General features: G+C 40.8%; 1 protein-coding gene across 1 annotated transcript; it reads left to right on the top strand.

The window, feature by feature from the left end:
• LOC104715529 lies at nt 1,607-2,694 on the top strand. Its single transcript, XM_010432925.1, has 2 exons — nt 1,607-2,573; nt 2,657-2,694. The coding sequence occupies exons 1-2, from the start codon at nt 1,607-1,609 to the stop codon at nt 2,692-2,694; spliced, it is 1,005 nt and encodes a 334-aa protein (XP_010431227.1).

Below are 16,385 nucleotides of genomic sequence, written 5' to 3'. Positions count from 1 at the left end.
GCAACAATGTCGAGTTGGCGCTATTGAAAAGGAGAAATAGTCAATTTGTTGGGATGAGGCTGTATGTTACAGTTAAGGAAGTTGTGGAGGCTGATGTGTGCGGAGTGGAAGAAGAAGGTCTTTCGGATGATGTCCTGATAGCGTATCTGGAAGGATTAGAAGCACAGGAAAAAGGTGATAGAGTCGACGGTGTAGCGATTGGACAAGAAGGGCTAAAGTCGCACGATGAAGATCAAGAAAGAGCGTCAACTTTTATGGATGACTATATGTCTACAAGGTTGTCGTCCACCACGACATTATTGGAGAATGATGGTGGACAAATCGAAGGTCGTCCAAACAAGCCGATGAGTAATATGATGGTATGTTCTTGGGGTCCAGCTTGAGTAACGCTGTGATAGATTTAAGCGTTGACAGGACAAGTGAAATTCATGCGTCACAGACCAACTTGTCGACGGAAGACAGCCTGGTAGAAGATGAAATTAGGTCAACGAATACATTTACTAATGATGAAGATATGAGGGATGTAGAAGGATCTGTTTATGTTTCTGATGATGAGCCAGATTACAATTTCGATGAGTGGAGTGAGAGAATTAACAACGATTATCCACTTGACTGGGATCCTTACGCAGGAACGGGTACAGTGGAGGGTGTTGTGCCTGTTGAAGGAGAGACGGCAATAGGAGACATTGGGTTGAGGATGGGTGATGAATTAGATGTGTTTAGGGAGGGTTTAGGCAATAATAATGTTTTGGAAGAAAACCCAAGAACAGGTAGCCAGGACAGCATTGGGGATGAGGAGTTTGAGAGAGCTAGATCTGCAATACTTGACGTTCATGACCCCTTGCTGTTGGAAGATGCTCCACCATTTCATGATAATGTAAAAGGTGTGCCACGCCAGGAGAGAAACATGGACCTTAAAAGAGAAGAAGATTCAATTTATATATGACGAATTTTTGAAAGCAAGGGAGCCCTTCGACAAGCACTGTGTGTATATGCCATGAAAAGGCTATTTAAATTTATAATTTGGAAGTCGGACAAAGGCCAGGTCATTGCAACATGCGTGGACAAGAACTGTGGTTGGCGAGTATATGCAACCAACCACCCGAATTCGCTCAATGTGGAAATCAAGACTGTATGCTTGAAACATAGCTGTGATGTTTCGTCCAGGTCTAAATATGGGGATAAAGCGACAGCAAGGATTTTGTCCGAATTAATACAAGCAAAATTTGCAAATGGGAAGAGAGGTCCACGAGCGTGTGATATACCTGAGATGGTGCTGGCGGAGCAAAACGTTACAATTTCCTATATGAAAGCATGGAACACATAGGAATTGGCCATGAATGCTGCCCGTGGGAATGAAGAAGAAGGTTATCGTTTTTTGGCAACATATTTTCATTTGGTTGCGTCCACGAATCCAGGGACTATCTACGATATTCAGACATGCGTTGATAAAAAAGGGAACACTAAGTTTAAATATTTATTTTTTGCGTTTGGTGCGTCCATCAGCGGGTTTAAGTATCTGAGAAAAGTTATTGTCATTGACGGATCAGCTATGAAAGGTAAATACAAATGATGTTTGGTTGCTGCAAGTGGCCAAGATTGGAATATGCAGATCTTCCCCCTCGCTTTTGGAGTGGTCGAAGTGGAGAATGATAGTGGTTGGTTATGGTTTATTAAACATTTACAACAGTTTGTTCCTGACGAAGAAGATTTGGTATTTGTATCAGACAGACATCCATCCATTTACTCTGCACTTGGCAAGGTTTATCCACTAGCCCACCATGTCGCATGTGCAGTCCACCTTTTTAGGAATGTGAAGCATAAATTTAAATGCGGTGGACTTGCTAGCATGGTTTCAAAAGCTGCAAGGGCATACACAGTAGGTGATTTCGAGTACTGGTGGAAAGAAATTGAGGACCGGAAGCCAGCTTGTGCCGTCTATCTTAGAGAAATTGGTTTGTCTCATTGGACTCTTTCTCACTTCTCTGGAAATCGGTACAATGTAATGAGTAGCAACATCTCTGAGTCCCTAAATGCAGCAATGGTTAGGGCGGTGGATTACCCTATTGTTTTGATGGTAGAATTCATAAAAGCTATGTTGATGAGGTGGTTTTGGTGTAGGAGGACAAAAGCACGTAAAACGAAGACAAGATGTACACCAGAAATGGAAGAAATGTTGATAGACCACTTAGAAGCGTCGGTGGATTGTGCTGTATCATCCGCCAGTGATTGGATATATCAAGTTAACGACGGAATCGGTTGTGTTTTTACAGTAGATCTGGAGAATAAAACATGTACCTGCAGGCGGTTTGACGTGCTCAAGATTCCTTGTTGTCACGCTTTGGCAGCCTCACAAGTTGGGGGAGTTGATAAGTACACTTTGGTTGATGAAAATTATTTTGTAGGTCCGTGGATCAACAAGTACAAGGGTATAATTATGCCAGTCCCTAATGAGAAAGACACGGTTGTCCCAGAAACATGTACGGAGGTTGATGTGAATCCACCAAACACAAAAAGAGGTGGTGGAAGACCACGTAAAAAAAAGGATACCATCTCAGGGGGAAGGGCATCACGTAAGTAGTGTAAATTCTCTCTATACTTCAGACTTTGGACTTTTTGTTTACTTAGCTAACATGTTATAATCATTGTTTAACAGGGCAAGCAAAAAGGAGGAAAGCAGAAGAAAATCCGTAAATGTGGCAGATGCAATAAAGTTGGCCACAACAGGAAGACATGCTCCACTCTTATATGAAAGGGGTGGCTGCCATTTTAAAGTTTGCTGACGAAAATGTGTGCCACTCAAATGTATTTCGGGGGGGTTGTTAACGGTTGTTAGCATATTAAGTTTTGAGGACACCTTACTTTTATCTATAGATGTCTACCAATCGTGTGATGGACAAATTAAGTTGATAGACAACTGAATTTTATTAATAGATGTCTACCAATCGTGTGATGGACAACTTAATGGTATGTTTTAGTTGTCTACATTTTAAATGATAGACAACTTAATATCAATTGAATTTGTCAACAACTTAATGGTATGTTTTACTTGTCAACCCTTTAATTGATAGACAACTTAATATCAATTAAATTAGTCAACTAGTCGTGTGATGGACAAGTTGATACGTTAAGTTGTCTACAAATCACACGATAGACAACTTAAAAAGTCGGACAAACAGCAATACTACGATGGACAACTTTTAATAAGTAGGTAGACAACATTCATAATAACGTTGTCTACCTATCAATTGATAGACAACTTAATAAACAGCAATACTACGATGGACAACTTTTACTAAGTACGTAGACAACATTCACAATAATGGACATACATATGATAGGACATACATATATAGATAGACAACATTCATAATGGACATACATCTGATCGACGAATGGGAGATGAACAAAGACGTCGAAATAGTTTAACAAGGGAGATGAACGACCAACTTAGTTTAAGAAGACCTGTCCCGTGGACAAACGCTACAAATAAAACTATGGACTTCTTGAATGCATAATAAAGGGTGGCAACCAAGACAAAGAGGAGAAACCCAATCGCAACCCCTAGGAGAACATGAAACGTACTGTTTCGTGTTACAGCTAATCCAGAATAGTTTGACCCTTGGTTTTTGATGTTCCCCCTCACTTCATCCAGTAGCTCCGTGTAGCCATCAACTGTGGGACGGATTTGATGCCTCAGTTCCCTCATTTCTTGACCCAGGAATTTGACTTCAGCCAACATCCTTGACGGTTCGATGGTTTCGCCACCAGGTCCTAGAGTGAGGTACGATATATGGTCCTCCTGTTGAAGAATCTTCATGTGGAGGTCGTGAATCTCGTCTAAGACAGCTTTTTCCCAGGACTTGACGAGATGAAGGCCACCGTCCTAACCAAGATGGAAAACAGTATTTTAGCAGAGATTAGTAGATCTACTTTGTATAAAATAGTGGTTGGGGCTTACCGTGTAATTTTCATACGTGTAGAATAAGCGGCTGTGGCCATTATTGATCTCTGGTTCCAGAAACAAGGCACCACCAAAGTTACACTTCTTAGGGATCCCAAATTTTCCGCTACGTCGGTCTCGGGAATTGATTGACGAGGCGGATGAGGCAGATGAGGAAGAGGGTTAGCTATAGCTATAACGACTCATTCTCAGGAGAACTTGTTTGCAGTTGATTCTCTTAGTTCTCAGGGAGGAAAAAATTAGGGTAATAATGTAGGAGATATTAATTTTTTGTAGGTGTTATCGGTATTAACAAAAAATATAAATAAATAAAAGAGAGATCTCTATTAACCAGTTCTGACAACACGCAAAGGGTTTGATTTAGTACAGTGCATAGTGCATACAAGTAGGTTGATGGACCCCATCTTATAATAAACGTACACAATTTAATTGTTTAAACGATTAATGTTGTCACAATGTCAATTAAGTTCTTGTAGACAAAAGTAGACAACATTATAAAGAACAGACAACATTAAGAACGGACAACATTAAAAAGAAGGACAACATTAAAACGGACAACACATAAATAGAAGGCACAAGAAGCATTGTTTAAGGTATTAGGAACAATTGTTTAAACCTTTGGCATCGCCACCAAGTGTAGCATGTCGGACACCTGTTGCAGGGACAACACTTCGCGCAAATGCTTCTACATCTTTCACCATCTCGACAGTTTTTTCGAAGCTCTCACAGTAGATGAGTCGCAAAGTAATATACCCTCAACAATTACAATTAGCGCCAATTGCAACCTCCTTGCGCCATCCATTTTCTTCGACTTTGGAAACCTCTTGTCTAGCTTCAACATATTAACAATCTCTTGTATAGTATATGAGTTGTTAGGTCCTAAAAGAGACTTACAGTAAGGTTCATCACCTTCCCCCGGATTCTGCAATTTGGCAATTTCATTTTGACTTGGCAATTGGTCGTAGTTCAAACCAGTGACAATAGCAAACTCTTTGAGTGAAAATCGTATGGGATGACCGCCAAATACAAACCAGAGCTCATTTCTCTTCTTAGTAAGAATCGATCAACAAAGTATTTGATGGACCAGTTTTCCTGACAGCAAACTCTTCCTTACTGGTAGGCGGAACAAACAACCAAAGGAAGACGACTTAAGCCAATCAAACTCTTTCGTCCCATCCAAGACTTCAACAATGTCAAGGAGATACTCTGGTTTCGAGTAAGAGTTAATACGTCCTTTCTGAGGATAGCGATCAGCTGCGAATAGGCGAGGAGGCAACGTTTCGTTATTAGTCCGCAAGACTGTCGGTGTGGGGTTCAGATTCCTGTTAAAAGAGAGACAGGTACTTAAAACGAAGTATGTAAAAGTTCTACGAAGGATAATAATGATGGTGGACAACATTGTCCTTCTTAATAGACAATATCTAATACGAAAACGTAATAGACAATAAAGTTGGTGATAGACAACTTAATAGACAATATCTAGTACAATAGCGGTAGACAACAGTGACCAAAGGACAATAAAGTTGGTGAAAAAGAGGACAACAATGTAATAGACAATCTGTAAGGTAATATATGAAAATGTAATAGACAACATTGACTGGTAGAAATATATGAAAATGTAATAGACAATATGTAAAGGACGATAGACTACAACAATGTAGGGAGCAAAGTATACGGTAGACATGTTATGGTGGACAAAATTAAAATTCATTATTCTCGTCCACATTCCTTATAATGGACAACATATACGATATTGACAGATCTGGTCCACAATATGATGAAAACCTAGCCCGCTGTGGTCCACTAGAATTGAGAAATTTTTTTTGAATATGCTTACCCTTCGGCTCCTTCGGCTGTGTTGTCGACGGAATCAGAGGCATCTGTTGGACGACTGTGACATAATTGAAAGATTATAAGTGAATTATAATTGAAAGAGATCCGTTATATCTATAAATATATAACGGCGGGAAATAATGAAAAAAGTACCCTCCGACGACAGCCAAGAGAGTAGAGAAACTCATAGCCGCGAAGGCGAAGTGATTTCCGGCGGAAATAAGTGACGAAGGAGATATTCAGTGACGAGGACCGGCGGCTATGACAGAAGATTTGACTTAGTAGAGACGAGTATACGGAGTGAGGAAAGGCGATTACCGGAGACGACGTTTGAGTTTTACAAAGGAGTTAGTTTTTAATTTTTTCAATATTTTAGTCGAAGGTTAATTGGGTAATTTGACTCCACACCCAATGCCATCGAGATGGCAGATTTCAAAAGGCTTTAGCGTATATGGCAGATTTGATAACTTTATTCACTGTACATGGCACATTTGTTAGATTTCTCTATATAGTAACAGCTAAATAAAAAGGGAAATAAAGTTGACACATATGCAAAAGACACTACAAAAATCAAGGTAGAAGGCGTCAGTTATTTAACGTCATAAGTTAAATCGACGTTAAAAGTTTAAGTGGGAAGCAATATAAGACCATCTACACCGGTCATACTCAGACAGTTACTCAGTCATTAAACATAAATAAATAATAATAAAAGAGGAAAGAAGGTGAGAAAATGAAGGAGAGAGAAGAGAAACGATTCTTCAAGAAGTAATTGTAGTACCGTTTCTCAGACACATGTCACATAATTAGTAGTTAATTTTTTTTCCTGATTTAATCTTTAAATAAATATTCATATTATATTAAAATAATATATATAGAGTAACCCATTTGGTTTTAACCAGTGGAGGAGACTCTTGCTTTTAACCCTCTCGGCGCCGGTGGAGCTTCTGCTCGCCGGCGTCGAGATAATTTCACTATCACCTCCTTTTGTTTCGAGATCCTGCTCTTGTTGTTTTTCTTTTCAAGTTCTCCTCCTAGTTTTTCATTATTTTTTTCAAGCTTTTCAAGCCATTTTGAACTCTTTATATCCGATGGCTGTTTATCAATCAAAGGATAGAAGCGGTTTCCGGTGAATTCCCTCTCTCAACATGTATTCGCAGCACCAAAACAAAAGCTTCTGAAATTCAGCGAGTTACAAAAGTTAGTGCAGTACTTACAGATGAATGGCTCCTGAAGTAATGAATTGATTATTTCCAGACCTAAATCTTCTTTTTGTAACATATCAGTTCATAATTTTATGTTTTATATCCACAGGTATGTAGCCCTGAGCCACTCAAAATTGGAGGGAAGAAACAGTATGACCACAAAGTGGAATCCAGCTTTGCACTAATTTTCTGGGCATTGTAGACTAATCAAACACCATTCAGTGGGATAAATAGGGCTTCTCTGTTCTCTATTTTGTGAAATAGGCAATTTATTAAATGTTACAAATCAACACTTTTAACTTGAAATTGGAGAGGAGTTAAAGATTATGGACCTTCTTAATTTTCCTTCTAGGGCAAGAGACCAAGCTGTAAAGGTATAGAGAACACAACACACACTATAAAACCCTTGGAACGCGCCAAGCGAACGCTTTATTTAATCTTATAAAATCTTCCGTTTCTTACAAGACTTGAACCTAAGCTTACTCTCTTATCTATCTAACACAACACCCCGTGTAGATCTAAAAGAGTTAAAAACACACACTCTCCTTCAAGGCTTTTTGTTTCTTGAAGGTTTACAATTCTCACCACTTTATCCCCACGAGTGCTGACTCTTTTTGTGGCTAGCCCTCGTCTCTTTATACCCTACACAAATGATCTCTAACCTAGATCTTTGTGAATCCCTAACTAAAAGAAAATATTCTTTATCCTAAAAAATATCCTACCTTATCTCTCTCGATCAAATATACTCTCAATATTTACGTGTATATCTTGATCCTCTACTTTCTTCCTTCCCACGCATCTTGTCACGGCATCCATAATATTTCTCCACGTCAGTCCATCAGCCACGTCAGCAAATCAGCACTCTGAGACACTTCACAGGCTCCTGTCGTCTTCAGAGCTCTGATGCACTTTCAATCTCCCCCTTTTTGACTGAATCTTGCCACACAAGCAACCATCGCATTTAACCTGTCAACAACAGAAACAACCAGCAACAACCAACAACCAGACACAACTGCACTCACAGTGCATCACAGCTTACAAAAGCATCAGAAGATTAAATGACCAGCAAGTAAGCATTTCAACCAGGCATAAAGCTCAGATAAACCAGAACCAGTCTCAAAACCCAAACAAACCAAGTTCAAAGCAAAGAAAAATGAGCAGGAGTATAACATCAGAACCAATAAACAATAAACAGAAAAACAACAGCTCCCCCACAGCTCAAACTCCCCCTCAAGCATCTGAATCAGACTCATCTCCCCCTGCTTGGTGGACACAGATTAGTCAAAAATGTCAACATACACACGAAGGAATAGCCAGAGATGTGACAACTTACCAGCGCCCAAGGCGTCTTGCAGAATTTGAATAGCCAACCGGATGGCTTTACGCTCTGCGGATGAACCACTACGAATAGTCTTCTCTGCGGGCCGTGACACAGTCTTCTTTCCCTTTGTCATTTTCGCGTCTTGTTGCTGAAGACTCGGAACAGGGCGCTGAGCTTCCAGGAGCTGATGAATAAGGCTGGGAAAAGGTAGACAAAACCCTGACTGAGCTTGCAGGCCCAATTGTATGATCTGCTCATAGATCATTCTCCTAAAATCAAACGGAATGCGATGCATGATCATGTAGATTACCATGGCTCTGTTCGCTGAAATGTACCCTGTATTCACCGTGGGAGACCAGTTGCTGCAGCAAATCTTATGCAAATCCTTGATCACTGGGTCCTTGATTGCCGTCGACACCAGCTTGCAGGTCTTCACTTGACCACCAGATAGAAAGAGCGCAAGATACTCCTCCAGGATTGCAGCTATCTGTAGCTTTTGTTCACGCACATCAATAGCTTGAAGACCGAACAAGGCATTAATGCGGCTTGGGGAAAACTCATACATCCAATCTCTGACAAGCACATCAACTGAGTTTCCTTCAACCTTAACTGTTGGAAGATTTGCCCAGACTCATAAACAACCTCAGAATCATAAGAGACGATTTGGGTGACTGTTTTCAACAGACCAGCTTGATCAAGCAGCTCCCTAGCAGAGACACCTACTCCCTGAGTATAGAAAACCTCAGCAGCAATGGTTCGAGAGGTGAAGAAACTATACCATCGAGCAGCCTCAGCAGACATGAACCGTTTTGTGTCAAATTCCTTTGACGATGCACCGCGTGAAGAGGACACACCCTTGTCCTTATGAAGAGACGGACGCTCTTGGAGTCACGACCGTCTGTATCAGCAGCTGATTGTCTCTTACGCAAACAAGACGAGATTCCCTGATTCGACACAGTGGGAACAGGAGCATCACCAGTGAGATCGACCACCAGAAACCTAGAATTCACCTCTCTCGGCGGAGAAGACGAAGAGTCGCAGGTCTCGTGATTCCCGTGAGAAGGCGAGGGAAACGGATCCACCCGAATCGGAGATGCAGTGACGGACTCCTCACGAGGCTGGTATACCACCATGGCTGTCGCGGGATCGATCAAAATGTGTGGAGTTGGCGGAGGCAACGAAGACGGTGGAGTGTGGAGCTCCTCATCCGAGCTAGAGTCATAGTGGAAACCACTAAAGATGGATTTCATGATGTTCAGAGAATTGATCGACAAGAGAGAAGAAGAAGATTGAGCAGAAGTTTAATCGACACAGGATTGAAATCGCAGAGGTGATGAGGAAAACGCCAAAACCCTAGCCGCTCCTTTTTATACACACCCGTGAGTTTCAATGGGCTGCACACCACTCGGCCCAAAACATTAAAGATTTCCTGAAACCACTCAATTAAACATCAGTGTACACCGCATCTATTTCCTCTTTTGACTGGATTCAATCGTTAATTCATTCAATCATAATGAATACCGGTGCATTAATAAATCTCATTCTTCCTCTTTTACGACCCAAATTAGCAGATTCATGACTCAAACACACAGATACATACAACCACTAATCATTTATTCTGAGGGACCCAGATCGAGAATTAAACACACATGAGCATTATTTTTTTTTTAAAAATATTAAAACAGTTCAAAAATCAGAACACTAACCAGACCTTTCTCGTATCAGCCACTTGTTCAGAACCTTCACTAGGAGCTATCACAACCTCTTGAATTGTCGAAGATCAGAGTAATGTTGCATGTGGGTAGTCTTTCACACTGGCATGCCTTTAGCCTTCAGTCCATCGCAACATGTTAAGGCAGCTGGAGTTCATCTCTTTGAAGAGCACACACCTTTTTTTTTTTTTTTCTCTAAACAGCCTCATGATGACTGCTTCAGCATCTTGAGCTTCAGTGACATTATTTGATTGGGACAGTCACTGATTCTGAACTCATCATTCCCTAGGTTATTAAACCTTAGAATGACTGTGCATGTCTCTTCACAGCTCTTTGACCTCCTTAAATTATGACAACGTTTAAGAGGATGGACAGACCGGCATGACAGGCAGCTATTTCCCACATTTTTCAGAAGGATGATCTTCTATATATTCCAGGATTTTCATGATCTGTCCTAGCTCCAGTTCCTGCCTTAGACCAATACAACTCAGAGAAAACTGTTAGAGTTCACAGACACCAATAGACTTCCTCAGATTTATGAATCTGTTGAAGTCCAAAGGCTTAGTAAACAAATCAGCCAACTGAAAATCAGTGCTCACATAATCTATCTCAATCAGTTTCGCCTCAACAAGTTCACGAACAAAGTGGTGTCTAATATCTATGTGTTTTGTTCTAGAATGCTGGACAGGATTCTTAGAGATATTTATTGCACTCAAATTATCACAATGAATTAACAGAGTATCAGAATCCATACCATAGTCAGAGGACATTTGACGCATCCATAGGAGCTGTGTACAACCGCTGCCCAAGGCAATGTATTCAGCCTCAGCGGTTGATAGTGAGACATTGTTTTGCTTCTTACTGTGCCATGATATTAGATTGTTGCCCATAAAGAAGCATCCTCCACTTGTACTTTGACGATCATCCACAGAAACTGCCCAATCAGCATCGCAGTATCCACTCAGACTGGTGTTGGTATCCTTGGTCCCTTTGACGTATTTGATGATCTTCTTGACTGCCAGTAAGTGAGACACCTTGGGCTTGGCCTGGTACCTTGCGCATATCCCCACTGACAGACAAATGTCAGGCCTACTCGCTGTCAGGTAGAGCAAGCTTCCAATCATACCTCTATATAGTCGTTCATCCACATCCTCTCCTTCCTCATCTTTTGAAAGCTTGTCATTGACTCCCATAGGTACCTTAGCTTCTTTACTCTTCCCTAAACCAAACCGCTGTACCAATTCTTTGGCATAGGTGCTTTGAGACACAAAGATCCCATCAGCTGATTGTTCTACTTGCAAACCCAGGAAGTATTTCAGCTCTCCCACCATACTCATCTCAAACTCCTGTGACATGTTTTTCACAAACCTTTGCACCAGAGATTGACAGGTAGAACCAAAAATGATGTTGTCCACATAGATCTGAACAAACATCAGAGCATTGTCGATGTTGAGAACAAACAGTGTCTTGTCTACACTTCCACGAACATAGCCTTGATCCAAAAGAAATGTAGTCAATCTCTCATACCATGCACATGATGCCTACTTTAGTCCATACAGGGCTTTCTTCAGTCGAAAAACATGCTCAGGGTGCTGTGAGTTTCCAAAACTTTTTGGTTGCTCAACATAAACCTCCTCTTGCAGTGTTCCATTTAGAAAGGCACTTTTGACATCCATCTGATGCAAAGTGAACTTAAGAGCACATGCCATACCGATCATAAACCTGATGGACTCCAACCTTGCCACGGGAGCAAAGGTTTCATCAAAATCAATTCCCTCAATTTGAGAGTAACCTTGAGCTACCGACCTTGCTTTGTTAAAACAGCCACTAGCTTCATTCTTATTCTTGAATATCCACTTTGTGTTTACGACGTTGACGTCAGCAGGGCACTGAGTAAGCTCCCAAACATCACTTCGTGCGAATTGTTCAAACTCATCTTGCATAGCAGCAACCCAGAACTCATCACGAAGCGCCTCCTTGGGATTCTTGGGCTCAATGGAAGAGACAAAACATGCAAATTGCACTACATCAGAGACCTGAGAGACAGACTCCGGAACTTCAGGCTTTTGTTTCTTCCCAGCCAACTGAGCAAAATGAATCTGCTTCCCTCTGGTAACTCTACCCCCCTGAATCGCACCTATAACATCAGTAGAGGAGTGACTCCGATGGCCCTGAGAAGGCACATAATCCGGACCAGAAGGTGATATAGGCCTGACAGAGACTACATGACTAGCAGCTTCTATCATAGACTTCGCAACATCAGTTACCAGGTCTGTGCCGGAGACAATAGGCACCTGTGCCACTCGTAGATATGAGGTGTCGTCAAACACTTCATTGACAGTCTTCTGTACGGATCTTAGGCGTTTGTTGTAGGCACGGAAAGCAGTGTTGTGCCCAGAATAACTCAGAAAGGCACCTTCATCACTTTTAGAGTCAAACTTATTCAACTGATCTTTATCATTTAAAATATAACACTGCCATCCAAACACATGAAAGTAGTGCACAGTTGGAGACTTCCCTTTCCACAGCTCATAGGAAGTCTTGCTAGTTCCTGGACGAACATGCACACGATTGATGATGTAACAGGCTGTGTTCACAGCTTCATCCTAGAACCAATGAGGCACTTGATTTCCATGTAGCATTGCGCGTGCCATTTTTTGCAGCATTCTGTCCTTACATTCAACGGCACCATTCTGTTCAGATGTTTTTGGTGCAGAATACTGATGAGTAATCCCTTGATGTTCACAGAATTGCTCAAACTTGTCGTTTTGAATCTTACCACCATGATCGCTTCTAATGGTCTCGATTGAACACTTCTCACATCTAATTTGTATAGGCCCCATCAGATCCATGTGAACCAGCTGTAACGCATGACTTGTGCGAATATCTGTTAGAGACCCATGAGATGCTTTGGTCTGTTTTCCCTTATTGCATGGCCCACATACAAAGTGTGGATCACCTTTCAGCTTTTGCAGTCCATGTACCACCTCTTGGTTTGCCAACTTCACCATTGTGCGAACATTCACCTGACTAAGTTTCTAGTGCCACAGCTCTGCGTCTAACTCAACAGTTGCATTGAAACATGCCCTTTCTGATTTCCACATGTAGCAATTATTCCCATATCGTTTTCCTCTGAGTCTGACAGACCCTTGTTGGTCAACAGCTTTACAGTCTTTCTTTGTGAAAGTAACATCTAAGCCCTCATCACACAGTTGACTGACACTGATCAGGTTGGCCTTCAATCCATCTACCAAGAACACATCATTCAATTGAGGTTGACTGGCATCACTAGTTGTACCCTTCCCTCGAATTGTTCCCTTTCTTCCATCTCCAAACGTGACTCTTTCAGCAGAAACGTCCTCCATGTGAGACAAATTGTCAAGAACTCCTGTCATATGTCTGGAACATCCGCTGTCAAAATACCATTTTGCCTGATCAACTTCAGTTCTATCAGCTGTGTATGCTACATGACAGTAGAGATCATCTTTTTTGACATAGCCTCGTCTCTCTTGATCAACAGGTCAATTAAAACCTAATGTGTACTCCACCACGATCTAGTGGTATCGTTGTAACACTTCAGGATCGAATCCACAGGGACCAAACAATTGCACTAAGAAATTATCAAGATCAAATATAGCTAAAACAATGGAAAAGTTTGTGAATTAAGTAACTATCTAAAAACGGAAAAGTAAATAAGTTGTTTCTAAATCAAAAAGGAAATATTGGGCGCAGGGAATCAGTTAGGGGACATGACCACGAAATTAGATGATAAATTGGGATAGCATTAAACACCGTTCTTGAACTCAAATCTCGAATGTAAAACTAACCTACTGTCGCAGCATTAGCTATCTATGCAAGGAATTGATAAAACTCTAAACCGTCGTTTGAATCTAAACAATCCTAGCAAGCAATAAGTTCAAGTTTGATTATGTTCACAAGGTGCCTCAACTTCAACTGTCGTTGGCTAAGGATCACCTTGCTCACCTATGTTCTTTTCAAGCAACTCAACAACACTTTTGGTGCCCCGATGAATTAAACCTAAGATCTTAATCTAGGTGATCAATCTAGCTTAAGCATTAAGAACAACTATAGATGAAGAACAATAAGATCAATCCCTAATCTAACAAATCTAGCATCAATTAATCATAAAAATCCTTCTGAAACCCAAAACCCAACAGTGAAACTACTCAGACATGGAGGAGCAGAAACAGCAAATCAATAATGAAGAAAACATAATTGAATTGCAAAAGAATAGAAAATAGGGTTTAGAAATCTTCTCCAAAGTGTCAAGAAGGATTAGAGATCTTCTCCCTTTGCTCTCAATACAAAATAGTCTCAGAAAATAAAACTTATGTCTCTGGAGGCCGTGCCTCTAACTTAAATATCAAAATAAAACCCTAAAAGTTGGTTTAAAACAAATAAGGAAAAGTTGCGTCGGGGACGGGAATGGTCGATCTCGCGAGGATCAGTCGATCCGGAAAGTTTTTCTGCTTTCACTCCATCCGCTTACTAGCCCGAATCAGTCTTCAACCAATTAGCTCCAGATGCATGTTTTCATCCCCAAAACGCTCAGATTCCTTCCAAAGTCACCTAGAACCTGTAAAGACTCACAAAGGACTAAAAGGACTCTAAAAGCACACTTGGACCTAGGAAAAGACTCAAAACAAACCTAAAAACTATAGTTAAAACCCTATAAAATGCAGACACATCAATTCCCCCGGACTTGAATCTTTGCTTGTCCTCAAGCAAGAACAGACAAAAACTCAGGAACAGAGAAAAGGTTTGAAAGTGGAAACTCACAAATGCTTGGAAAATTCTTTGTTGCATTCTTCATCACATCAAATTGAGAACTACTTTCTGTACTCTGCCCATGATCAGGATCAACACTCCCTACTTTGAACTCCACGGCCTTAGAGAACCTTTAGTCTCCCCATCGTTGTCTCTCTACATCAGATTAGTAAAAAGGTGCGGTCTTACCATGGGAGTATCTATCATTGAACTATTGACTCCTTCAACCTCTTATCGCCCAAGACCTCCTCTTATGCTCCCTTTCCTTTCTCTTTTCTCACTTCCAAAGGATTGATTTCTCCCTAATTTTCTAGGGTATCATTGTATTTTTTTTATCAATCCTTTGCTCTTTTCTTGTGGACAGGTTTCCATGAGTTCCGAAAGATGCACGGGTTTACGCACAACCCTCGGTTCACTTCTTTTATTACCTATATCCTCTTCTTCTTATATTTTTTCTTTTCTCTTTTATTTTACTGAGTACTGAAGGGAAGAGAGAGGGGAAGCATACTTTGTGAGGAGATGCACGTCTTGTAAGGCTTGAAGGGAGGAGACTTGTCCGATGTATACCAAGCCCAAGGTAAGAAATTAAGTCCGGTTAAGTCTTGTCAAAGCTAGAGACAACTTCTGGTTCAACTTAGTGTTCTCCTTGGCGAGTGTCTTTTGGGGCGTGTTGATAATGCTCATGTTCATTCCAAGCTTCATTTCAAATCAGAGGTACAAAAGTAATCACAAGAGTGTTAGTTCAAAGCAAAAGACTCCTAGAAATGATCATAGTTGCCCAAATTTTTTTTTGTTTTTTTTTTATAGACTCGATAAAAATAAGAAAATAACTCAAAGACTCGAAAAATCAAAAGAAAACAACCAAAGAAAACGACATCAGTAACTTGGAGACATCCCTCCCCCGGACTTACTTCACACCGTCCCGGTGTGAAAGAAAAACCAAGAAAAGAATGAATCCGACAAAAAAAATAAGAAAAATGAAAAAGAAAAAGAATGGAAAAGAAAAAAAAACCGGTGATCTCGCATCTGGTTTTGGAGTGGTGTTGGAGTGGTGTTGGCAAGGGTGGGGACCGATCGGTCTCAGGGTGGGATCGACCGATCTGCAACATTATTGAACTTGGAGATACCCGCAGAAAACCAATGGGATCGATCGATCTGTAAGGAGGACTGATCGATCCTAAGCTCCTGGAACAAAACATTTTGCATCTTCTGCGTTTGGAACCTGTTCCTGAAAACACTTAACACCGGACGTGATTTCACCGTAATAAATCCTAAAAACAAAACCAAAATCCTAAGACAAATAAAAATAAAAGGGTAAGCCAGCACAAACCCCATGGGTTGCCTCCCATAAGCGCTTGTTTAAGGTCTATAGCTTGACCGCTCAACACAAAATGTTAATCATAAGTATCAAAAGGCTGAGCCAATGGACCTTTAGTCCTTCTCTTGTTAATGCAATAAACAATATGTGTCATATACTTTGAAATGTAGCATATACTTTGAAATATTCCTTGATGGTTGGATGCTCATGAGGATCAAATGCATTTAATGGGAAAATAAAGTCAATT

Source organism: Camelina sativa, chromosome 9, assembly GCF_000633955.1.
Source record: "Camelina sativa cultivar DH55 chromosome 9, Cs, whole genome shotgun sequence".
NCBI classification, from domain to species: domain Eukaryota; kingdom Viridiplantae; phylum Streptophyta; class Magnoliopsida; order Brassicales; family Brassicaceae; genus Camelina; species Camelina sativa.
Note: the sequence above shows the minus strand (reverse complement) of the source record. Positions and strands in the feature narration are given on the sequence as shown.

Excerpts from the sequence above, each read along its gene's own strand:
- LOC104715529 (XM_010432925.1), top strand. The coding sequence starts at position 1,607 with ATGCAGATCTTCCCCCTCGCTTTTGGAGTGGTCGAAGTGGAGAATGAT. Across the intron at positions 2,574-2,656 it reads CTCAGGGGGAAGGGCATCAC|GGCAAGCAAAAAGGAGGAAA; the intron begins GTAAGTAGTGTA and ends ATTGTTTAACAG.